Source organism: Melopsittacus undulatus, chromosome 4 (assembly GCF_012275295.1).
Source record: "Melopsittacus undulatus isolate bMelUnd1 chromosome 4, bMelUnd1.mat.Z, whole genome shotgun sequence".
In the NCBI taxonomy this organism is placed as follows: Eukaryota; Metazoa; Chordata; class Aves; order Psittaciformes; family Psittaculidae; genus Melopsittacus; species Melopsittacus undulatus.
In genome coordinates, this window is record NC_047530.1 from 96379101 (window position 1) to 96405899 (window position 26799).

Below are 26799 nucleotides of genomic sequence, written 5' to 3' on the forward strand. Positions count from 1 at the left end.
TTAGGATAATGAATTCTGATGATCTGTGATTATATTGTCCAGACTCCTCCTTTTGTATGACTGCTGGATCTATTAGCTTCCAATAGGTCAACAAAGCAAGTTCTTTTCCATTACATGGAGTGGAGTTTTTTGTTTTTGAAAATGCCATCCAACAACTCAAAATCCACAAAATATCACAAGCGAGGAAGACGACTTCTGGTTAGTGTAATACAGGGTAAGAAAGGGAGTCTGGGAGGAGATTTACCAGTCTCTCCAAAATACTTTGAGTTAACAGCAAGAACAGACCAAGAATGGACAAGGAATAAGAAGTCACAGAATCACAGAATCAGCTGGATTGGAAAAGACCTTTAAGATCATAAAGTCCAACCACCACTCCAGACTGGCATGACCACTACTAAATCATATCACTGAGGGCCTCATCTACATGGTTTTTGAACACTTCCAGGGATCGTGATTCCACCACTTCCCTGGGCAGTCTGTTTCAATACCTGATCACTATCTCTGTGAACAAATTTTTCCTAATATCCAATCTAAACCTCCCCTGGTACAGCTTGAGGCCATTACCTCTTGTCCTATCACTTGTTACTTGGGAGAACAAACTGACCCCCACCTCACCACAACTGCAGCCTTAGAGTCATCAGTACTGAAAGGGAATGCAACAGCACTTGTTGAGTGAGGTCACTTGGGTTTAGTATTGGCTCCACAGGATACAGAACAAGATAAGATTTTATTTAAATCCCTGGAAGCGACTTTTCACCAAGAATCTCTCTCACATATATACTTATGTACATATATTCTATAACAAAATTCTCACTAAGTCTACAAACTAAATTTTTTTCATTGCATCCCCCTATCCCCCCATTTAGTATGACTGTAGGTAGACAAAACCTTTAATCAGCTTCCAGTCCCTACATCCCTCATGGTCACTAGTAATGTCTACAAATGCATCTCTCAGAGGGTAACTAAATGACCTTTTTATTTTTTAACTTTTCCCCCCACTTGCCTGACAACTAACACTTGCATGTGCATTGAAAAGCTTAAGAGAATTGTCCCCAAAATTTATAAAACATTTATGGTACTTTCAGACTTTCATATCAAATAGATTTTCATGAAAGAGACTAATTAGTTTTATTTTCCCAATGACTTTTAAGATAGAAGTTTGAGATTTAATATATGAAGCTAAATAAGTAATTGCTGATTCCTGCTTTTCAGATCCCAGTATGCTTCTCACAACTTCTTTACATATTATGGTAAGCTATAAAGCATTAAAACGTGAATTTGTTCATGGAATTAATCTAAACATGTGGAAGAAAGGGCAGCAGTAGAATTTCCTGCTGTATGAGACTGCTAGCTGCTCATTATGTGAAAATACGTAGGACATACACTAATTTGTATGAATATTTCACATCAAACCTATGCCAACTGTAAGGAAATTATTTACATAAAACTTAAGATAAATTCTAACGCTTTTTTCTGTTAACACACTTCCATTTTATTTGCATATCAATTATTTATCCTTTTAAAAACTAAAACTTTTGATGCATCATTTATAGGCTAACTACTGCATGCATACTTGGAATTCTTTCAACTCCTGTTTTCCCTTATTGCAGGCTAATTTTCTGTAAGTAGTCTGAAAACAGCTATCTGACGTCATGCAAGCCTAAGCCATATATAAACATATATGACTTCACAGTAACAGGCCTGCTCACACCTGAGAGCACCAATTCTTAATATGTAAAAGAAGGTAGATAATTTTAGAAACAAAAGGCAGCCATAAACATCTCACTTCTCATAAAACGACAGGTATATCTAAGCACAGATTTAGTTATTTGATAAATAAAATTAGTAATACTGAGGCCTCAAAAGAGGTTGTATTTTACTTTCTAACATGATTTTGTCCATCTCTTGACCATACTGATACTAAATCTCTTCAGTCTGACAAGGTTGGTAAAGAATGCATTAGCCATGTGAAGTGAGCAATTATTTAATTCAGTCTCTCCATCCAAATTTGACCTAGTGAACATTTCAGAAAAAGAAGAAAAAGTCAAACCACTTCTAACAAGATTAATGACACAACAGACTTCTATTTTCTATAATTTACAGTGGTAGGAAAACCAGAAAATCCCAGCATAGTTATTGTTTGCTCTTCATGCTAACATCAGCAATGCGAACAAACCAAGAACGGGCTATAGTGGGCACAACTTCTTTATCACAGTCCTTTCAAGAAAAGGATCTGTGGTTTATAATGTTGATAATATTAGCCATTCCTCCCTCCCCCCCCCCATTACCACACTACCAGTAATCAAGAAAATAAGAGGTTTAATATTTCTCTTTGGCTGACTTGCATGAATACCTAAAAACTGACAATTCTAGCCTGATGTGAACTAACCTTTGCCACAGAAAAGTGGAAAAATGTGCAAGTGCTGACTAATACAATTTACCACAACTCTGCTGAATTGTCACAAATAATCAAAGAACCTCTAGAAGGACTAGTAAACTACAAAATAACAAAAATAAAATTATTCTATTGTTTAAATATATGACTGAGGGAGATCTGACTGGCAGAATGACTGGACAGGGGTTTTTCAATAGCTGGTCAACATCAATCCTTATACTTTGTTGACTAGTTCTTGTTAGCAACTCTGGAGAGGTTTTACAATTATTTTCTAGTAAACTATGCAGAGTAAATACATAGTGAATATGCACATTCTTATCATATTTAATTACAGTAACAAATATATTTTGATTGATTCATATATTTATGTATGAAGCATAGTGTTTTTAAAAAACTCTGAAATATAATGAGTAATCTTTTATCCTGCTTCTCTTATGTCAGTGTTACTGTAGTTACTGTAATTTAGGTATTTATAAGAGTTAGTGGAGTAGTTGCTGAGCTAATTTAAAATGGTTTATATAGCAGATGTGTAAATAATACAAAAACTTTGATGAGTAAAGAGATTATATAGCAATTCAACAATAAAAAGAACCTTTGGCTCAATGCATACTATGTATCTTTTTCCAATTATCTAATGCAGTTGCTTTCTATTTATCTTTCTAGTTGTTATTGAGATGGTCCCCAAGGAGTCTCTCTAATGATCATTTATTGAATTTCTTTAATTTGAAGGAAAATAATTAGTGCTTTCACAATGAAAAAATCAGTTACAAAAGCAAACAGGTGAATACTAAAGACATGACTTGAAGTCTGCTTAGTTAATGTTGTAAGTAACATAGCTGTAAGATTTTGACTTGTTTTCCAAGTTTGTTGCAAAGATTTCAATGCAAGCTACTACACCTGTTTGAAAGTCTTATCTACACATTGTTATCTTTGTTCAACCATTGGAAAATCATGAAAATAAGAAAAAGAATAGAGCTTCCCCAGAAGGAAACTGAGGAAAGATGTAAAGAGTAAAATTTACTCTAATTTTCATTGAGCATTAGAATTTTTACCTCTGTCAAAAGCCATGCTGCCTTTTTTTCCCCAGGTATGGAAACTAAAGATGACAAAACAATGTTAATTATGTTTCATTTTTTATTTCTTTTCTTGCAGAAATATACTTTGGAAATGGCTCCTATGTCTCAAATTTTCCCAGAACATCTGGTAGTATTACTTCCTATCCACTAAAATCCTTCCCATGAACTCCCGGTACAATGTATTACTGGAATAGAACAACAACCTGAATTTCCCCTTTTTTTCTTCCTATTTACTAGACATGTACAATTTCTCATAACACTGAGGCCAAAGGTCATTCTTTATACAAAATTACTGGAGCAGTATCAGTAAGTTAAATTCTTAATTACTTTGCTAGGAGGAGATTGGAGCATGCTTCTCTCATGGACATCTTGAATCAAAATGACATCCTATTTCTCTGGAAATATTAAGAATCCTTGCTGTTCATTGGAAGCCAAATCTTAACCTGAAACTGTATTTTAAGAAACCTTGTTAAGTTATGCTTAATTATTTGACAGAGCACTGATAACTTAGGTAATAAAATATTCCTCTTTTTTTTCATGATGATGTGTGTTACTTGTCAAAAAAATTAGGCTGCATCTCCATTACTCCAAGGTTATGATATATTTACAAGAGGTAAAAATGGATACATCCTCTTGACTGACCTTTGACAGTATCTTATAGTGGGCTACCTGTGAAATGGAACTCGTAAAAACATGTTGTCTCTAACTATGTAAAATAGGCTTTCAGTACATTAAAAAAAAAAAAAAGAAACGAAAACACAGTATCTATGCTAATTATAATGAAAGCTTCCCTAATTTCTTTTTTTTTTTTTTTAAATTGAGATCAGAATTACCAAACAGTGAGACATAGTCTGTCACCTGAGAACCTTTCTTGACTTCTTTGAAATCAAACTTGGAAGCATTTGGCCAATAAATCTGTCCAAAATCTTATCTACAAATCTGTTTGCTAATAGTTTAACCAAGTAAGTGCATAAGCTGCCATTATTATTGCTGTGATAAACGAAATTTGGAATCTTTGTAAGAAACCTCATCTAAAGTGAGGGATGTAAGCATCAGCATTAGTAGTCATAAAGGTTTAAAATTTTAGGTATATCTGGACAAAGATACACAGAAAGGCCATGTCAATCAGTTATCGTCATTTTATTATTATATATATTACAGATATTGTATATCTGAAAAACCCTATAGACATTTCAAATACTTCTCCACCTAAGGGAGCCACAACATTCAACAGAAGACATTCTGTCTTTTTACAATAATAAACCACCAATTTCTTGAAAATTTATGCAATGCAAAAGTGGAAATGTATATCCAGCCCTCACCAGGACCATCTTTATCAGGATGATTTCTGCCTATGATAGAATTGCAGTCAACTTATCTGCAAAGCATAAGCAGAAGCATCACAAGCAGATGAAGGGGAAGATGCGCTTGACACGTTCTATTACCAAGAGAAGAGAAATGAAAAAATTCAAAACTAGCCTGAAAAAACTAAATATTAGTATAAGTGATAAGCAGTGAATTAGTACATCATTGGAAGAAGAAGCAAACTACCTGATCAGTTTCTAATGCATTGCTTTTCTCTAGAGAAAACCAAACCAATGGAAAAATAAATCTTAAAATAAAGGACACAACAGAGATCACAATAAAGGAAAAAAATAAAAATGTCATAGAAGAGATTGAAAAAGTAGTGAAAGAGAAATGGGTGAAAACAGATCTGATTATCTTAATTTGTAGTGATTATTCTAGATTTATTCAATCAATAAGAAAATTCCTCATGGCCAAAGCCTTAAAACGTCTAACTTAAGCTCTAAGGAATTCCAAGGAAAGGATAAAAAGAAGACTACTATTTCTTTTTTTTTTTTTTAAAAAAAAGACTGATTCTTTAAAATACATTTTATTTAAAAGAGAAAGAGGATAGCATTATGACTTGACATCAGAGCACACAGATTATGCAGAGCAGCTGGTCTTAAACTGTAACTCCTTCACACAAGATTCTTCTCTTACTATGGATTTGTGTGAATCTAATCCTCTGGGAAGTCAATCAGGAAAGATGGCCTGCCCATTCTATAGCAAAGATCAATGAAGCAGAATTTACTGCTGTAATGCTTCTGTGCTTGGCGATGGGCTGGATAACAAGTACAGCTCTGATGGATTCACTACTCTCTTTTCCTATTCTACAAGTCTCAAAACCTGTAGGAATACAACGAATTCCAACAAGTTTGTCTGAATACAGTTAAATATAATGAACCTGAAAATGCAGACACTTTCAAACAGTATGAGATTTATGCCTCTTTACAAAACACAGCCACATAGCCCAGAAAGCTTTCTGTGATTAGGCAGGAAGGAGAAGGATTTATTCCAACAAGTAATAGTCTACCTGCATCAGGTCTAAATGTTTATCTTGCTGTTTCAGGGTTATAATGTGCTTGTACTACAAAATAAGTACTTAGGAACCAATATCATAGGAAAATATAAACAGATTTAAGATGACAAAAGCAGCTGGATATCCTGACACGCACTGTCAGCAGCTTTATGAAAATTTTATATACCTGAGCCTCCTCATTGATAAATTTTCCTTCACTCAGCTCTGTAGGCTTACATGCTTGTTTGCAGAGATAAAGTTTGAGGAATGAATATGTATTTTTATTAAATTTTATACTGTGCTCTGCCCAGGTTAGCTGCACAACCCTGTTATGTGACATAACTCCAGTAAATTTATTCTTACTGCATCTTCATTTTATTGCTGTTTTAATCATAAAAAGGAAATAATTTCTTATATACTTTACTTTTTTCTTTTTTATTTTAAATTTATTTTTGTTTAAGGGAACAAGGGCCTGTAAAACAATTGCTAAGAAAGCTACTATTATTTTACAGTATGAAACTGTTGATAAAGAAATTTCAAAGGCATACACAACAACCTGAGCATGTTTTTATACTCTGAAACCTTCCCAGCAATCTCTGAGTACTGTCTTTGCAAATGTCCAGTTTAGCTGTAACACAGTTTTTGGAGCTATAGCGATGCCATGTGATAAAAAAATTGCACAGCAGTTTTCAGTAGGCACTTCGACAGTTAAAATGACCTAACTTATTTCTTATTGGGATAATGAGAATTCAGTCAGTCCTCCTGCATGGTTTAACAGAAGAAAACACTCAACCATAATGCAGTAGCACAGTGAAATGGAGAAAGATGGAGAGGAAAAATATTTATGTTTTCAAGACTGATTAAGCAAACAAAGACAACATTGTTCTACATGGCAGAGTATTTTAGAATGAGTCTTTTACACTCCACAGGAAAATTTCTGGGAAAATCTGGAGAGTGTACACGTGTTGTGAAGGTATGCAAAGGACAATCAAGTTAGGACAAGTTACCAGAAGTCTTAGAATAAATGGTGTCCTTCAGGGATCAGTGTTGGGACCGGTCTTGTTCAACATATTTGTTGGTGACATGGACAATGGAATTGAGTGCACCCTCAGCAAGTTTGCCGATGACACCAAGCTGTGTGGTTCCGTTGATACACTAGAGGGAAGGAATGCCATCCAGAGGGACCCTGACACGCTTGTGAGGTGGGCTGATGCCAGCCTCATGAAGTTTAACCATGACAAGTGCAAGGTCCTACACCTGGGTTGGAGCAATCCCAGGCACAGCTACAGGCTGGGCAAAGCACAGATTCAGAGCAGCCCTATGGAGAAGGACTTGAGGGTGTTGGTTGAGAAAATGAACATGAGCCAACAGTGTGTGCTCGCAGCCCAGAAAGCCAACCATATCCAGGGCTGCACCAAAAGGAGCATGAGCAGCAGGTCGAAGGAGGTGATCCTGCCCCTCTACTCTGCTCTCGTGAGACCTCACTTAGAGAATTGTGTACAGTTCTGGTGTCCTCAACATAAAAAGGACATGGAACTGGTGGAATAAGTCCAGAGGAGGGCCACAAGGACCCCCCTCCAGGGGACTGGGACACCTCCTGCATGAAGACAGGCTGAGAAAGTTGAGGCTGTTCAGGCTGGAGAAGAGAAGGCTGCATGGAGATCTCACAGCAGCCCTCCAGTATCTGAAGGGGGCCTATAGTGATGATGGGAAGGGACTCTTCATCAGGGACTGTAGTGATAGGACAAGGGGTAACGGGTTGAAACTTAAACAGCAGAGGTTTAGACTGGATATAAGGAACTAATTCTTTACTTTTAGGGTGGTGAGGTACTGGAATGGGCTGTCCAGGGAGGTTGTGAATGCCCCATCCCTGGCAGTGCTCAAGGCCAGGTTGGACGAAGCCTTGCGTGGCATGTTTTAATGTGCGGTGTCCCTGCCCATGGCAGGGGGTTGGAACTAGATGATCTTAAGGTCTTTCCAAGCCTAACTATTCTATGATTCTATGATTGTAAATGAATAATCCGCACTTAAACATTTCTGTTGATGCTTTCCTTCAAAACTAGGTGGCCTTAGTTCAATGTAGCTGAATTCATTTCCAAATTAATTCAATTCAGGTGAACTGAATTACAATGACTTTGAATCTGGCTGAGGATGCTCCTTAGGGTTTCATTTACACACTTTCAAAATTCATTCAGATTGATTTTCCCCAGTGTCTGCATGTAGACAAATCCCTTAAACAGATTTCAAAGGGAAATGAAGAAATAACACAGAATGCGCTGCTAGAAACTGTTATTTCTAAAATAATCTCTTCAGCAACTCAGAATTCATTAATTTTTAATACATTTCTATCATAATTTCAATTTTGATGCATTATTTCAATATATACATATTGAAACAGAGGAGCAGCCAGGCTTGTGCTCTCTCAAGCCCTTTCAGCTGTCAAGTAAAACGGGGTTGGTACCATCATTTCTTCTCTGCAAATAAGCACAGCATGCTTTCATACCAGCACAAGAGAACATTCTAGCAAAACTGACACAACATGAGAAAAAGGGTTTAGTGCTAGCAAAGCTTTCCTACTCTTTTTTCTTCCTCATAGTTTTGTGAAGATATTACCATAGCTATATGTGGAATCTCTAGCCTGTTCTCTTCTTGAACTGATGATGTTTAATTTAGTGTCCTACAGTTGTGAACCTCACTCCAGTACTTGCTCACTGTGCTGAATAAACATTTCCTCCCTGATTCCTCAGGTTATGTAACAACTTCACATGACACATCTGCATATTTTGCCTACAGAAGACGTATTTCATTTTTTGATTTTCCTATCCATAGCTCAGTTGGCAGAAGATCTACTTCATTTTAAAGTAGCCTATTCTCAGATCCTAATAAATATTAAAAACTTCCATTATTTGGACTGAAATATAATTTAAACTCAGACCTGGGCCTTTAGTATCTCATTGAACTATGCTGTTCGAGCCCTGGTCTCTAGCCAGTGCCTGGCTATGGACTGACTGACCTCATCTCAGACCTACCTCATGACTATGTACCTTTCTAGACCATGTCTGACCCTGGTTTCCCCCACCAGACCTCATCCTGACCTGCAGGTTGCCCTGGGACCTGCCTCATCACCATGAACTTGTTTGTCTGGACTCCCTCTGACCTTGATGATAATCTCTGAGTCTGCTCTGCTTGCCTCTCAGTTACTGTGTCTGATGAGAGCTGTATTGCTGGCCACCTGATCCTGGTCAGCCCCCAACCCTTCAGACCTTCTGTTTCCTTATAGTGGTCTGTGTGCACAACAAAAAATGGGGATAATTCAATGCCCAGCATACAAGGCAAGATTTCTGGGTGCTCTTACAGCTCTTTTCTTTACCATTTCAGACATGTAGGTTTTTCCTGCAGCAGCCCAGTCCCTGAAAGCATCCTTGTATAAATGTGGAACCTGAAGACAAAGCCCCTGTGGGCTGAGGGGAGATGACAAGAAGGACCAGAACACAACTTGTGTCTTGGTGCCTTCTGATCAAATGGTTCCAGTTTACACAGACTTCACCTCACTTGGGCCCTTGGCATAAGCAGTCCATGTCCAAGGTCTCCACTATTTCTTTCCCTGGCATGGCTGAGCACAGCTCCATCCATGATGTTGCTGGGCATGCATAACTTCATCCCATTATTGGAAAAGGAGGAATTTTCTTTACTACAAGGGTGGTGTGGCACTGGAACAAGTTGCCCAGAGTTGTGACTGCCCCTGGACGTGCTCAAGGCCAGCAGGGGGCTTTAAGCAACCTGGTCTACAGGAAGATGTCCCTGTCCATGGCAGATGGGCTAGATCTAGATGGTTCTGGATCTGGCTGGGTCTTTAAGGTTCCTTCTAACTCAAATCATTCCATGATTCTATGATAAGGCCAACCAATTTTACTACTGCATCACTTTAAAGAGTACTAGAAAATTAGCAAATACAGGGTAGCTAGTATCAACTGTGTATACATTCCTGATAACAGAAGACATATTGGAAAGAACATAATCATCACCTTAATCTTCCTAGTAGTAACACCGTTTTAGAAGAAGCAGGATTGTCAGGGCTTGTCTACTACACAAGCAACTGGGAATAGCATAAGCCTGAACAAATACATTACCACCTATCAAGAATGAGCAGATAATCAAGTGAAGCCATTGGTTACAAGGTCATGCTTAGTGTCTCAGTACTTACTGAATTATCTTGCTTTCACCGATGACTTAAGTTTGCCATATATCAATGCATCTCTGAGCCTAATGCTAAGAGAAAAAGATAACATTTTAGAGTTTAAAAATTAAGATAGTTCCCTAGTCACTCTACATTTGTGTCTCTTGTTTGTTTTTTTAAGTGATAACAAACTGGGTAGATATTTCCAGGAATTCGCTAATATAAATATAAATTCCTTTTTCAGTGCAGTGATTCCATTGGGATTATAAAATGGCAAATCAGGCCACAACAGTATAGCAACAGGTTTTCTAAATATTTACTGCAGATAATCAGCTATCAATAGATTCTAACATTCACTGCTAGTTTTCGATTACACCTAGAATGATGTTTCACTCTAATGAAACCCCAAAAAACAAAACACTGAGAACCACTGCAGTAAAAGGTACTCAGTGAGTCTGATCCTCTTTGAAAGTCCCTTCCTTAAAGAAACTCTAGCAATTGCACAGTGGAGGAAAACTGAAATGCTGAAGCTTGAGTCTGCCATTTGATTTGATTTGTTATTTGACAGAGTTAAACTAAACTCTAAGGGTAAGATGTACTTTATTTCAAACACACTACATACAATCTGACATATAATCCCGTTAGACATTTACTTACTATGGACTTCACTTCAATCAGACATGAAATTTCTGAAAACGAAGGATTAAAATACAGATGGAAAAGCAGTCAAGTACACTGAAAGCCTACAGAGACTGAAAACCATTGTTCTGGTGAACAGGAGCTGTTAAAATAGTTTGGAATGCACATGTAATTCTATTTTATGTGAAAATTAAGAATGTACACAATTAAGAGTACCACTTAAATGGCATATTTATGTTCTGTGTCATTTCTGTAGATGACTGCTATCATCAGAAGTGCAGAGATAAAGACTGAAGAACACAAAACTGCTGTAAATAACTTCAGTTCAATGAGTTTCATAATTATATGCAATTTTGATAGACTAGTAAGAGTTTTAAATTTGTTAGACACTTTATACAGCACTGATCAAAGTAAGCTTATGAAATAGAGGGCTTTCTGTAATATAATGTCACAGAAATGTGGTTTTGTTTTTAAGTGTCAAGTCCTAAGCTTACTCTTTTTGTTTTAGAGTAGCAGCATATGCTGGTCAGTGAAGCATACATGTCACAGCTGTTACATCTACTGTATGAACTGTATATATTGAATTAGCCATTGTGTTTTTCAGTTCTGGTTCATCAGACTTTTGGTCTGAGGGCCTTCAATCTAAATTTGGGAAATAATACAATTCAGTGTTATCTTGTCTGTCATAATTCACAGCCTCCACTTGTTTTGATCTAAAACAACTGGTCAACCTCCCTTCCCTCCCCACTTTTAAACAGGAACACAGGATGTATGAAAAAATTCAGCAAAAGGATTAATGGCAGAAACCCTCTAGGACTGCAGTTTGGTTGCGTATGATATTGTATTTGCAAGCACACAGCTAGGATGCTAACAGATGTGGGCCTTTTAACAATCATCATCACCCCTGTTCTCAGTTTTTACATTTGCAATTACATTTCTACATATAGGAACAAATACAATTTATTGAATAAATAAAAACAAGCGTGGTAATGGAAGAACTAATCCATTAAGATGTCTCAAAAGTTCAGATAATTTTTTTTCTCAAAGGAACCAATTTCCTATATTGACAATATTCTGGATACCATCTGTTGAGGAAATCCATAAGGCATACAAAGATGGATATCAAAGTGCTACTGGGATTCCTTTTCTCTCTGTATTTTTGCTGCAAAGCACCTAGCCTATTAGTCTTCTACTGGCAGTAGAAAACAAGGCTAAATTGAGCTTCAGACTGACCCTTCGTGCCTCTGCTTATTATCCACTTTTTCACTAACATTTGGAATAACATTAGATTCAAGTTTTTTACTGAAGCACTGAATCTTTCTAGCCATTGTAAGTATAATCATAACTTCTGATTAGCATTTTTAAGTACTTTTTATTTACTCATTGATACCAATAGAAGAAAGCAGTACAAGGCCTGGATGAAGAGTCACTTAAAATCATTTGTTTTTCTCAAGTTCACTAAAGAAATCTACCTCTTGTATTTCATTATGAAGTTCTCTCAGAAAAAAAAAGGAAAGCTGCATGAGAATTTTATTCCCTAAAAAAAGTTTGTGAAGAAAGTTAACTTTAGAAGGACTGTCTAGGAATAAAGTCAAACACTGAATATCGTAGACCTAGTGAATTACATAGAACTGGGAAATTTTGGAGATTAGGTTTTTGTAACTCACAGACAGGAAGTTACGCTATGATCACAACTGTATTTTTCAGGTCTGAATGCACAATGTTCAATAGCAGTTCAACTAATTTACAACCTTTCCTTGATATTTAACACATATTATGCAAACCATACATAAATCAATGCAGGAAGAGTTCCCAGCATGAGCATGAATCAGCATATCAACAATCACTCAGTTAAAAAAAAACAGTTTCCCATTGAGATGGGCTCAAAGAATCTTAGAATCATGTTTGAGATGCCCAACGGGACAGTAGTCATGCAATCTACATTCTATTTTGAAAATGTAACATATGATATTCAGTCTAAAATGGCAGACAAGAATGAAGAACAGTCTGACAACTCTTCTAATCACACAAGTACACAAGTCTTGTCATAAAGTTTTGTTTGTTTGGGTTAAAAAAACAAACCCAAACTAATAAACAAACAACTCTCTTCCCTGATCACCAGTTTTTCCCTCTTCCTACACCCTCTAACAATATACTTTTTAACACAGGACAGAATGACTGAATGAGGACTGTAAACCCAACAAACTGATTCTACTACTTTCCCCTTCTTCTCACAGTCATTTCTGCTTAGTGTTCCCTTTGTACTTTTTCTAGGAGACAACCCTAAGTTCAGAAAACAGATCGAACTCGGCTAGCTTACAGGCATCATAAATGCATAATATCACTTATCCATGTGCTCACTATTCCTTCCAGAATAACTCAATCTTTCTCAGTAAAAACAGACATCAGAAAGAATTCAGAAAATAGCAGTTGAAAATATTCAAGTTACATACAATTCTATAAAAAATGCAAAAAAGTTGATTATTTGTATAGTAAGAAAATTAGAGTTGAAGTACAATTCCTCAAATATCACTGCAGAACTGGAAATTTCAGTAGTACTCAGTATTCTACTTGTTCATTATTACCTTTGTACCATTAAGTTAACTTAAAATATGTTCTAACAACTATTGTACTGTGTTATTAACTGCTACCGAGTTGATGTGTTTTTGTTATGAGATTTATCTTAATTAGTATACGAACTATTATTTAACAGCAGAATGCGCATGAAAGGTCTGATAGCTTATAACAAGGAAACTAATCTTACAAAGCCCTTAGGGAAATCCCAAAGAGAACTTTTCTGTAACAAAAGCAATGATGCAGAAAATCAAAAGAAAACAGTCTTACTGAAACATTGTGGATGAGAGAGTGACAGTGTATCTCTCTGATACATACTGACAACACACATAAAATCAATATGATTCATACGTATAGGAACAGGTGCTTACTTCACAAGAAAGTAAATGTGAATTGAAATAACAGAATTTTATTTCAAATTTAAGTTGGTAATTTTCACCATCCTTTTGTCCTTGTATTTATTCTCTTCAAGCTATTCAGATTTCTTTTCAATTCTTCGTACACACAAGTTAGACATCAAAATTACATAGCATTAAAGGAGAGCCAGTTAAATAACTTTAAGCTTTAAACATGTCTCTGAAATTTCAATACCGTAAACAATGAAATTTAGAAAACACTTCCAAGTGGTTAATATTCTCTGCAGAATAAGCTTATCTGCTAAAAGACAAGTGGCAATGGGCATGATAAAAAAAAGAAGGGAAATGAGCTTGTAATTAAACATTTTAAATTTTGCTCTAAGCATCTATGAAACAAAAAAGTGACACATTTTTCCTACATTCAAAAAAAGTAATTTACATTAATGTTTATATGTTAAAACATGTTAAGCAAATATACGAATTGTATAAACCCTTCTGCATACCTAACATAATTGACACTTATCCCACAAGTATGAATAGTATTTTGGCACTGTTTCATTTTCACAATATTGAGAAAGATCTGCAAGAGCAGGAAAGGTATCCACATTATAAAAGACCATGAAGCATGTGCAGAGAAAGAAGGTACATTTAACACAGAATACCAAACTACAAATATTAAAAGTTGTCATAGGCATAAATATATAAAGATACTGTTTGAGATGGAATAGTAGTAAGAAATATAAATATATAAATGTGTGATTTGAGCTTTCTGGAAGAAAGAGAGAGGCAGTTTGTCTTATCTAGCTTTGGTTTTGAAATGAAACCCATTTAATCAACTGAACAGCAGACATTTCAGCTTTTTCATAGCTAGCACCCAGTCTACAATCCAAACACACCTGTGAGGAAATTAATGCCTGCACAGAAAATACTAGTTTATATCTCACATTGCTGTAATTCAATATAAATGGAAATTCCTCTCAGATCTTTTCTTCATACTAAATGCTTTTACTTAATTTCAATTTCATTGTAAAACAAGGACTCACTGGTTGTATTGATACCAACAGCTACTTGTCTACACCTCCTACATGTCATGTCTAAGAATGAAGAATATAAAACAAATATTTTTAAATGTAAAAAAATATATTGAAAGTGATTATTCCGAATATTGAATAAACAGATATTATATGTCTGCATAGATTCTAAATCACAATAAAATCCAATATCAGGTAAAATTTAAAACTGTATTTTAAAGATAAAAACCATGTAGAATAAATAGAAAGGGATGGAGCAGATAAAATTATAATAAAATCCCTACATCAAATAAGAAATCCCCTTGTGACAGTGCCAACAACCTACCCACAGAGAAAGAAATGATGAGGAATGTGTTGTAATACTCTCTAAGAAGCAGTGTGTGCTGGGGAATTAGAGGAAATCATGATGGAAATGAAGATACCAACATAATTCATGCTATATTTACGATGCTTATAAACTTACTAGTTACTACACTCTAGAAATAAATAAATGCAAAAATATAAAATACCAAATTAACCTGCTGATATACTGTGGCATACATGTATGGCAGTATTTTGTTGGGTGTGTTTGCTGGTATTCTGATAATAGAGTGTATGTGGTTATGAAAAATTTCAGTGTAAAGCTTCTCAACAGAAGACTGAGAAACAATTGTGCAATTTTTTAATGTATAAAAGAATGAAAAAAGATCTGGGCTTGGGAACAGTTAGTCTAATAGACTGGACCAGCAAAATTAATAAAAAAAATAGATAGCCATGTCCTGTGCAAGTTTCAGGAAGTCTTTTTGTTTTGTATCACATTTTAACTGAGTTCACAAATTCTAAGCATTACTTTGAATTCTTGATTTCCTTAGCTGAACTTATTGCCTTGAAACATTCTCTACACATACACCCTGAACTTGTAAAAATGTATCTTAAATGGGTAAGCAACTCAGTAAAATCAGTAACAATAAGCACATGCTTGAACAAAAGTACTTTTCACAACCACGTTCACAGGTGATTAGAATATACATATCATTACAAGTTGCCAGTGCAAAATAAAGGTCTCTATTAATGAGAATCTATCATCTAAAGAGCTAGAAGAGAAGTTTTAAATGCTGTTGTTGCGTTTGTTTCACCGACAGAGGACAAAGTATTGCTCAAACCTTAGTCAAAACTAATTGGTTTTGCAGAAGTACTGTAGGAAATAATTTCTGGAACCCTACAGCTTGGTAACTGTACTTCTTACACTCTGGCTTAAATTGTAATTATTATTTTTATAAGAATTAGCTTTTGCATTAATGAGAAAGTTAATTATTGCACACTCTACTAAGCAGCTTCCAAATGGATATAATTAATTATCTATAGAGGTCCTGAACATTTGACATAAAGTGGATTGTAGGAAGGGCACTTTCGTTCTGAGATCTATTTTCTGCAGCTTCAAACTTTCTCCTTCACAGTTCCTCTCTCTTTTCTTAAATTCTGTGCTTTATCCTTCCCCAAATGCCTTGTCACTTGGTGGAAATCTTTGCATTAAATTAATTTCTGTACTCTTGTGAATTTTTATATATGGATTTACTGTTATTTATACATTATTTGTATGGTTTGACAGTCAAAATTTATTTTATGCAATAAAAAAACCTTTATTACATACTGATTGTATATTTCCAGTAAGTATCTGAGACAAGAATGTTTCTAAAATTGTATAATATCTCAAAATGGTATAAGCAAGTAATCATAAGATTTTGCTAAAGCATTTTAGAATTTTTGTGGTTAGCATGTCTGTGCCAACCACAGTACCATTTTAACTTCTAACATTTTATCACATGGACATTACCTGTAATATAACCTGACAAATGAAAAGGTCAGTCTGACTCAGATCATATAGGAAATAAATACAATTGTAAAGATAAATGGAATACATGGAGAATATGAGGAGGAATTAAAATTTCAGAAGTCAGAGATTACACGCAAAAATATAGATGACTGAAATTTTGAAACTTATTTTGGCAATTCATTCCTGTGTCAGAAGAATAATTAAAGAGAAGAAAACCCTTTTTATTTGAAAAGAGTTTTCAGTGAAGCTGAAACTGTAAATTATCTTAATGAAATAATACCTACCTTGAAGTCCAAGCCTGAATACTGAATCTACAGTCCCTTACAAACTACATATTTGATTTTGATAGTACATGCTGTTTAAAAATTTGTTTTATGTTGAAGCAATTTTAGTGAGTCAGAGAAAGGGTCAATTGTATAACTGATTACCTTTGTACATTGGAGATAGGTTACAGGATCAGGCTTGAACGGAGTTTAGGTTCAAAGTATGTTTCAGGTATGATATCAAAGGGGAACCAGACACTGGATTCATACTGAATGGCACTAAAATTTCATATGCTGTTCTCAGTGTGCAAGTTCAAACATTATAGAGAGTAGCCTTGGTGTGTCGTTATTGTGGTATCCTTAAGACCACAGCCAAGATATGGGAGAGAATCGTGCGTTGGGAGCATTTCTGTGCATGATCTCAGTCTGGAGTAGCAGGCTGGGAAGATGCCCTTAAGCCTACCTAAACAGATATGAAAACAACTACTGTATCAAAATACAAGCCACTACATGAAAACCTAGGAAAATATATCTAAGCCATTTTTTTTTTCACACACTAGAGTCCAGTCAGGCAGCAAAAGCTCCCTACTACTAACAGCAGAACCTAAATGGAATCTAAGAGAAGTCATCAGGGTCTAAATCCAATCAGGAGAAACTTCTGATCTGCTATAACAATAAGTGATTCTTTTTGACTTTTCAGATTGATTACTGACTACAGTCAGAATTAGATTTAAAGATAAAAATTTGTGTATCAAACTTCCTCTGATCGTGTTAATAACTCTTGTTCAGGTGCTGCCCCCTCTAGTACATGCATTGGGTCTTCATCGTTCTTTTTGCTTTAAGGTATTTGGAAACACTGCAAGTTAGTCTATAAAAGGCCTACTATGTATTTGAACCATGAGTAGATTTAGGCATATTTTAAACAGTTATATCCTGAACTTCTCTGAATGGTGGATCTCTTTCAAATGCTTTAAAATTATTTAATTTTCAACAGTTATTTTTAACTTCCTTTTTTTTACTAATTTATTGTATTTTTTACATTTCTTCCCCTTTTGGGGGCTCCCTGTCCCACAATCCAGATCAGTTTAAATTACATACAGACAGCCACTGATGAAATTTGTGTTGATTTCCTACTATAGTCAGGAAGTATGACTATGGATAAACTAGAAAAGCTTTGATTGTATTACTAATATAGTTTATGATCATCTATTTCAGTCTTCTCCCACCAAATGCTCACAAATTGTTCCCGGAGTATTCACTTTTTAAATTTATAGTGCAATTGGTTAGCGACAGACAGATGGCGCAAAGAATTGTTTATGCTTACTGAGCAGATGATTTACAACATTACACATTTGCAGAGGGTTACAATATTTAGCACAAAAATATACAATATTCTCTTTTGATGAGCTTTTTAAGGAAAAAAATCACATTTGCATTAAATAAATTAGATTTGTAATTGCCATTTGTATTTACTGATTTCAATCAGATTTTTTTTTTTTATTATGATTACTCCTATGCTAAATTGAGGAAGATTCTAATAATATTCTCAGCATTTAAGATGAAGTTCTAAAGAGTCAGACATAATAACAAGCATTACCTTAAAATACAATGACTAAAAATTGATAACCAAAACAAGCAACTCCCAACTCCATCGCAACTTCTTTATTTTCCTGACTTTGCATAGCACAGTCAGGTTTACTGTTTTCCTCTATTGAGTAAATTCAGAAATAATTTTGCTAGTGGATGATGATAAATAATCCCATTTTCTGTTATCCATTATGATTTTATAGACCATTCTATTAACAATGAAGAAATGCAACTAATTTCAGAATGAATTCAAGGAGTGCTTAGCCTAAGTTTCAATAATTTCACAACAATGAATGAAATATCTTGCTTTTTAGGATTAAATTCAAAGAATATATTTAGTCTGTTTATTCACAGGTCATTTAAAACCTGAGTAGACCTTAGTGTTAAAACCTAAAGCCATGAAACTAACAGCTGAATCTATGATCTCCTATATTGCACTGTTATATTTACAAATTCATACACAGGTGGCAACTATTGATCCACCTAAATAAGTAATTTCTGTCACAATATATACCACATGCTTCAAAATTGCTTTGCATGGTACCAAGTTTACTTTCTTTCTCCTAGCTTCTTTCTTTGTGCAATCAGTGGAGTTTGCTTTCTGTATGTTGTATAAAGTCAGCTGGGTTCAAAACACATTAGGAAAGATTTTACTGAGATCTTTGTATCATGACATTCTGCCAACATTTTAGAAAGGGACATCAAATAAGAAGAGGGACACACCTTGACCATCAAACTTTCAAGACATTCATTTACTAGAAATGTTGGTACTCAGTTTCTGGAGTAATATCAAACATATTGGTAGAGATGATAAAGAAAAATTTCCAAATAATGTAATACCATGTATATTTCTATTGATAATACTATTCCATACATTGCAGAGTGTTCCAGGGTTGCCTCCTGCTGAAATCTTGTATCTTTTAGATATCTGACATTTGGATTTCATCTTACGGATCTCAAACTCTTTTCAGAGACAACTTCCTCTTTTCTGTAGATAGACATATTAACAGGATCCACAGAAGAAATTAACTTCATTGCAGGAAATAAATTTAATCTATTCTTTCCTTACTAAGATGACTCCCTTGTACCAGAAGATCCTGAGAGCACAAAGTACTGTATCACTGTCTGCACAGTCCATAAAGAAGATTAAAATGCACCAAAGAGAAAATAACTTCAATTAAACTACTTTCAAATTCAGTAAACAACTAATATTGTCCAGAAAAGCATCATTTTGTCATAGTAAGTATTCCAAGAAATAAGTCTATTAAAGTAAGATTCAGCTGAAGGATAATAAAAATTCAACTCTGCAATACTTAAATTTAATAACACGCTCAGCCAAATGCAAAATTTCATTTCCTGCTAGTTCAAAATTTAATTGTTCCACTTCATTATTTGATAATAACAGTGCATTCTATTAAAAGGCTTATTTATTATTGCTTCTCTTCAGCTACTACTCAGAAACTCCAATGTAACATTCTTCCTCCGTATAAAGTTCAGAAGTTAGAGAATGTAATATTATTCTGTGGAAGTACAGGTAATTGCAATGTCAAATCCCCTGAGAATACCTCACTAAAATATTTCCAAATTACTTTAAAGAGTATGCTTACACATAGAAAAGTTTGCAGAATTGGACCCAGAGATAGAAAAGTAGAAAAAACAAGACATTTACTCATTTCTATTTAAATTTTGCATTCCACCTGATTATGTTAATGGAATATCCATTAGCACAACATGCTACACCCAATACACCAGTTCGAGGCCACTTGCATGTTGAGATTATTAATCAGTTTACAATGCTAACAACACATAAAATATAATGTTTTCCAAATCAGTATTCTGATGAAAACACACTGAAATAGCTAAGTTATATTCACGAGTGTACTGACTTACCCTGGTAGAAGAATTCATCAAAGAACTATTCAAATTGCCAGTGTTGCACTTGAAATTCAAATGTTGATCAGGATGGTGATTTGCTTCCCAGCTTCCCAAATCGTGCACCACTGACTTGTCGGAATTTGCAGATATTTTCTGGAAGGCAGTGCAAGTCATTCCTGTGAAACTAGATGGCTTGATCATAAAGGCCTCCAGAGCAATATTAGAAGATACCTGTAAAAACATTGAGAAGCAGATATGCTTCTAACTCAACAAGTGTAATTGCATTATTATACATGAACTAATTGTGCATGCATGCACTTCCAAAAAAAATGGAATTTATCTAAGAAACTGATCTAGAATTCTACAATGACATAGTGGGTTTGCTTGAATGTTTTTAGGAACGTGTTTGTCAGCTATTATATCAGTTCTGCAAATGTGTCATAGCTTCAACGGAATCAATCTTGATTTTAAGCAATAAAATTACAGGAATTATTTTAAAAATTAACAAGGATGTGGTTTGTACCCCAGAAATTAAACAGAAAGCCACTTAGCTATTTGATGGATGAACTGTTTTTTGTCATTGTTCTATTAAGAGTATTGAACATGACTACATGGCTCAGTACAAGTACACAATATAGGTCTTTGGCCTAACCCTTTAGTGAGGTGATGTGTCTAACCGGAGACTGGTGCATAGTGCAGAGATAAGCCTCTCTATCCTTAAACTTGTATATTGATTTCAGCACAGTCTTATGCATGAGATATATAGCCCATGTCATAATCAGGATGACTAATTTAGACTGGCACCACACTGACTGGACTATAGTTTCTGCTTCCAGGCATATATTGTTTAGTGACCTGTGAGTGTATGCATTTTCCATGTTGATTGCAATGTAGAGACAATGGAGTTAAGCCACAAACTAGCAGGTTTATCAGAATGTTGAATGTACAAATGTGGTAGTTTAATATCATTGTAATTTGCTTTTGTTATCCAAGCTAGCAACGCAAGTACCTTAAATCCAGTTGGTAAAACCTGGTGTGAATCCTACAGAATTCGGAGCATCTGGCTGACAAGAAATGACTTCACCGAAGAAAATCACATTCATTTATATTAACAAACTAATCTAAAGAAAATGTTTTGCATAAAAGAAAGAAGGGCAGGATAGACAGTAGCCTAACTGTGTAGAAATCACAGTACCAGCACAAATTCAATTCAGCATGAAACACAGTGCATCACTTGCTGGTCCCCTTTTGAACTTATGAAATGGTTTTCAAATGCACCTTCTCCAGTCACTGATGATTCTGCATGTGTCCAAAATGAAACTACTGAAGCAATTTTACTTTTTTTGACAAAATTAGACAAAAATCCAGAAGCTTTGAGTATATTTTTATACTTTTTATATAAAAGTAATATACATACTACTTTTAAAGTAGAAGTAGCCTAAAGATTCTTTTTAGTTGTTTTTAAATTCATAAAACATTTATTTTTAAGATTATCTTTCTACCTCTTCTATCATTGCCTGGAGGTGACCATTTTTTATACACTTGAATAAAAATGCCAAAGATCATTAAGAATCAAATATTTTTTTGTACTAAAATCCAGTGGCTGTTTATTGAAAAGTCCCTGAAACTTGGTTTATCTGTTGTAGATAGCCTCTCAAGGAGTTAAAAAATTTACTGCTTGCAGAATCCTATTACCTGTATCACAGGAATCAAGTCACATTACTCAGCTAAAACTCCTGTGTGGTTACAGGTTTTCTTTAACATAGGGAAAAAACATTTGTGCATCATTCCATGTTTCCTGCTATAGAATGGGTATAATACTAGTTCCCTATTTCACATATGTGCGGTGATGGTGAATAAGATGTTTACTACATAATGTTGTAATGAGGGTTGAAGTGATTTCACAACAGTGAGCCTTATTTTTTTAAATTCTAAATACTAAATTCTTGAGAGACTTGGGATTTTGCCTCCCAAAATTCCTGTAAAGGCCTGACAATGTTCAAGCACTGTGAACATGCAATTCTCGGCCCATAGAAACAGATGGGTAAAATGCAAGGTAAACCAGTGCTCATTATGTAAGATTGTAAAATGAGCTACAAAATAGATACAGATGAACTTGGGGCAGAATTATCCATGGAAACAAGCCACAGTCAGATACATGTTATGAAAAGCCACAAACTAATTTTGTCTCTAAGCAGTACAGATACAGAAAATGATAATTTGGTTTCCATTTCCTAAACTTCAGTCAAAGGCATCACTCGGCAGAAAGGCCAAAGGGGATTGTTACCTGGGCAAGCTCAGAGTAGTGCCGAAGAATGTGAGTGCAAACAATAACTATGTTCCAATTAGCCTAAAATATTCTGACATTCTAATTGGCGGAGGAATAAAATAAAAACTCTTCAGGGGTGGATTTTAAAACTATTGCATATGCCTGAGCCAGGACCACTGAGATAACTTTTATCATCAGCAGGCAGTTTTCCTTTTCAAACTGCACATCTGACATGTATACATAGAAATTACATAAAAAACATAAGTGAAGAACTAGATGATCTTAAGGTCCTTTCCAACCTTAACTATTCTATGATTCTATAAGATTAATCTGAGGGTGCTGAGGCATATAGATCCACCCTGGGAGTTCTCAGTTGCCCAGGGCACCATTGGCCTCTCTGGCTGAACCTAGGGTCTCTCCCTCTGGCACCATGTCAAGCTGAGGCTCCTCCAAGGCGTCACCTGAACTCCATGGTTGCTCCTGGCCACCAGTCCTGGTGCCCCAGGCGCACCACTGACCCCCGGCATGGTCTGGCCTGGTGACCACCTGATGGTGGCTACCCCCAGCCTGCCTCTGTGGGACAGACCCTGGCTGGGGAGTCCCAGCCCCTGCAGCATCCTGGTAAGAACCTTGCACCTGCATGCCTTCTCTAAGATATTAAATTCCATATGGCAGAATAACATCTTCTTTGCTGTACTGTAATATGATTATTAAACATTAAATATATCATATTATATATATAAAAATATATGAAATTATCTAGTATTTGAAAGTTGCTACTGGCCATTCTTCCTGCAGTGTGTTTTGTATGCCATTTGAGAGCAAGGGAGACTTTAGAAAATCTAAACAAAGGTATCCATCCTGGTGTTTTTCTGACCTTGAAATCAGTCATGCAGCAACCTCATGTAAGTAGAAGAACATTTTTGTCTCCCAAAACTAAAGTAGGAGTAACAGTTATGGCTCCCATGTAGCTTTTCAATGTACAGGGAACAGTTGAACATGTTATACAACTGACACAGCTCACGGAGGCTCCATTTTTTTCTGGAATTGTATTATGAGCTAGTGACTACCCAAGCTTCAGGGTTTTTATTTGTTGTTGTTTAAAATAAAGAAAGCAAATGCAGTTTCTGGGAGACAGTTTGCTGGCTAGCATCCCAAAGGAACAGAAGTGTTTGGTATTGCATGAGATGACACCAGAAAAACTCCACAGCTTTGTTTATTTACAAATTGCAGTCAACAGTAAACTAATTCTCCTACAGACAACTATGAGAAGCAAAAAGATAAAGCACGGGAAAAAGGTTAGTGACACAGATCCACATCTGAGTACACAGAATCACTGTTTACAGTAATGTCAACAGCTTCCTGAAGCAGTGACAAGAAGAAAAAAAAGACCTTTGGCACTCAAGATTAAAAAGAATCACAGAATCTAGAAGAAATTGAAGTACAAAGCAAGAGAGACTTCCTGGCTGTCACACTGCAAAATGTTTCTGTAAGGCACATTAGTGTTTCTTGTATTTAATAAAAATACGTATTTTTATCAATTTGATTGTTTCCTGTAAATGGCAATTAAATAAAAACACTTCCTTTAGAAAACAGCCCAATATATTTCTGTCTTAGGTTGAAAGACTGCTTATCAAACAATATACATTGAAGGAATTAAGGCCATTATGCACATTAGTGTATCCATGTAAATTCAGTGGACAACTGAGAAAATAAGAAAAGACTATTTAAAAGCAAGCAAGCAAGGAAATCAATCCAAGGAGTGATAAGGCTTTAACGGATTTATCTAAAATTCTAAAAGGATGAGTTTCAAGCTTCTGATTTAGATGCATTTCTGCTACTGAGATATTGAAACTGGCAAAAAGACAGTTTCTCAATGTCCAAATGACACCTGAGTATCTAAGTTACAAATTCGTGTAGGTGGAAGACAAGGAATAAAAACAATAATTTCATACTGCTACAGTTTACTTCTAAAAAACTAAAACTGACTACAAATTAGTAATCCTTATGGCAAGATATATCTTTTGCTACTAAACTGTTTAATAAAGTATGGCTTAGAATCCTCTCTGAAAGGCATATTAAAAATCTTAAAGCAACAAGGGAGCACGTTGTCTTTTCTCTTATTAAAAGTTAACTCGGTCAACTCGTACCTTTCAAAATAAACCCATATACTATAGTGGCAAGAACAACAGAAACTGAATGAATAGTAAGAACACTAGAAAGGTAGTGTTGGGAACAGTCTTTTGTAAGAATCACTGCAATAAATCAAAGTCACTTTTTAACACCATCAATGATACTCAAAAAATACTTCGGTCTTCCAAACAGAATCCAGAAGAAAATAAATAATTACAGAATACAAGTATATTTATATAAATTGGCTATGTTGTGCATCTGGCTTATACAATCTCACATCTCAGTTGTGTATATACTAGTTGGCTGTAAAAATTATAAAGAAAAATTACATTTTAAAAACAAATTCTGTCAAAAAAAGCTTTGTAAATTTTTAAATACCTTTGATATAACTTGAATATTGCTGGTCAGTATTTGGCTTGCAATGTGTTCCACACACCGTACAATCCTGGTGCAGGCTTTGTCTTCTTTTTGAGCCATCCACAACACATGATCATCAACCAACATTATATTGCTGGCAATTTCAATAAGAGCATCTCCAATCTGGAAGAGAAAATAAAACAACCCCCCAAAAATGGTATTGACTGGAAAACTCACAAATAGGAAAAGAGTACAAGTGAAAGAAGGCATCTCATTTTGTTTGGTAACCCTCATTCAAAGACAGTTTTGATTCTATTAAGAAAATTAAATTATTTGAAAAAGAAAGAAAAGTGCAACTGCCTTTAAGGAAAGCCTTTTTTCTTCACAATTCTAAAGCTTATCTTCTAGATACACCACAAAAATTGAGTCTCTCTTTGGGTAATAAATGCAATCCCAGAATTATCACACTCTCTTAAACTAATTAAAATTGACTCTGCCTTTCTAAAGTACTACTTAATGTTTAATCAAAGGACCTTGGGGAGGAGAGGGAGTGGGACAGGAGGGGAAGAAAAATAAAAATAAAGTGGGAAAATATATCTGAAAAATATTTTTGCTACAGACATAATGGGGTAAATTTGAGATGTAACTCAGGTGCTGATACAAAGCTGTATCACCTCATTGTCTATGCAGAAAGTGCTATAGTTATAGCACTTTATATATATATAAAGTTATAGCTTTGGATGTTTTAATTCATGTGGACAATTCAAAATGATAAATCTTTGTTTTGCCAGATGATATCTGAAGGGGGCCTACAAAGATGCTGGAGAGGGTACTCTTCATCAGGGACTGCAATGATAGGACAAGGAGTAATGGGTTTAAAATTCAACTGGCAAAGTTCAGGTCAAATATAAGGAAGAAGTCCTTCACTGTGAGGGTGGTGAGGCACTGAAAGAGGCTGCCCAAAGTAAAGAAGTGCTAAATGCTCCATCCCTGGCAGTGTTCAAGGCCAGGCTGGACAGAGCCTTGGGTGACATGGTCTATAGTAAGGCATCCCTGACCATGGCAGAGAGGTTGGAACCTAGATGGTCTTAAGGTTCTTTCTAACCCAAACCATTATATGATTCTATGATAGTAATCTATTTTGCAGATTTTTGGTAAGTATGACTATGTGCTTCAAATTTTTATTCATATATTGTTTAGAAAGCGTAAACACCTCTGTGAATATATTCTTGAAATTACTTCAAATAGAAATAAAAATACTTGTTTTTTGAATTCTAAAACTTCATTTGAGTGAGATTTCACAATTAACGTGACCACATTACCATTATTTTTGGAGGCAAAAACATGGGATAGATAAACAAGGTAATCACAAATAAACCTTAATAAAAAGGTATAAAGAAGTGAAAATAGTGACTGAGAGAAATATAGCTAAAGAATAGTTCAAGAGGCTAAATGTCAAACTAACAGAAGCAGAAAAATTAGGCAAATACAAAGATGATTCAGTAGGAAGGAAAAAAGAATATTCAGCAATGGTGAAAATGGTTTAAGGAATGACTGAGATTATGAAGTTGGATCAGTGTTTTTAATAAAAAATACACAAATTTCACATGCATTGCAAGGGACACAGGAATAATTAGACTGTATGTGAAACTTTATGTGACTTCCTGAAATATTTAATCTATTTTTGAGAACATAATTACTAGATAATTCTAGATGGCTATTGACAATGTGACAGTTATTGATACAATGAATAATAATAAAACACATTAAGAGACTAGAGTGATTTATGAGAAACAATTAAAGCATACACCAATGAGCTAGGCAGTAACTGAGAGCAGAACAATAGTCTATAAATATACAAAAGGAGAGAAATGAGAAAAGGATGTAATTTA

At 35.1% G+C, this 26799-nt stretch overlaps 1 protein-coding gene across 1 annotated transcript in view; it reads right to left on the bottom strand.

Moving 5' to 3' along the window:
- LOC101868186 (adhesion G protein-coupled receptor A3) overlaps positions 1–26799 on the bottom strand; it is a 279070-nt gene that overhangs the window by 102457 nt on the left and 149814 nt on the right. The window contains exons 11-12 of the mRNA XM_005144065.3: positions 24929–25090; positions 20164–20379 (exon numbers count right to left, since the gene is read on the bottom strand). Coding sequence (XP_005144122.1) covers positions 20164–20379; positions 24929–25090 — 378 coding nt within the window. The remainder of the gene's footprint in view (positions 1–20163; positions 20380–24928; positions 25091–26799) is intronic.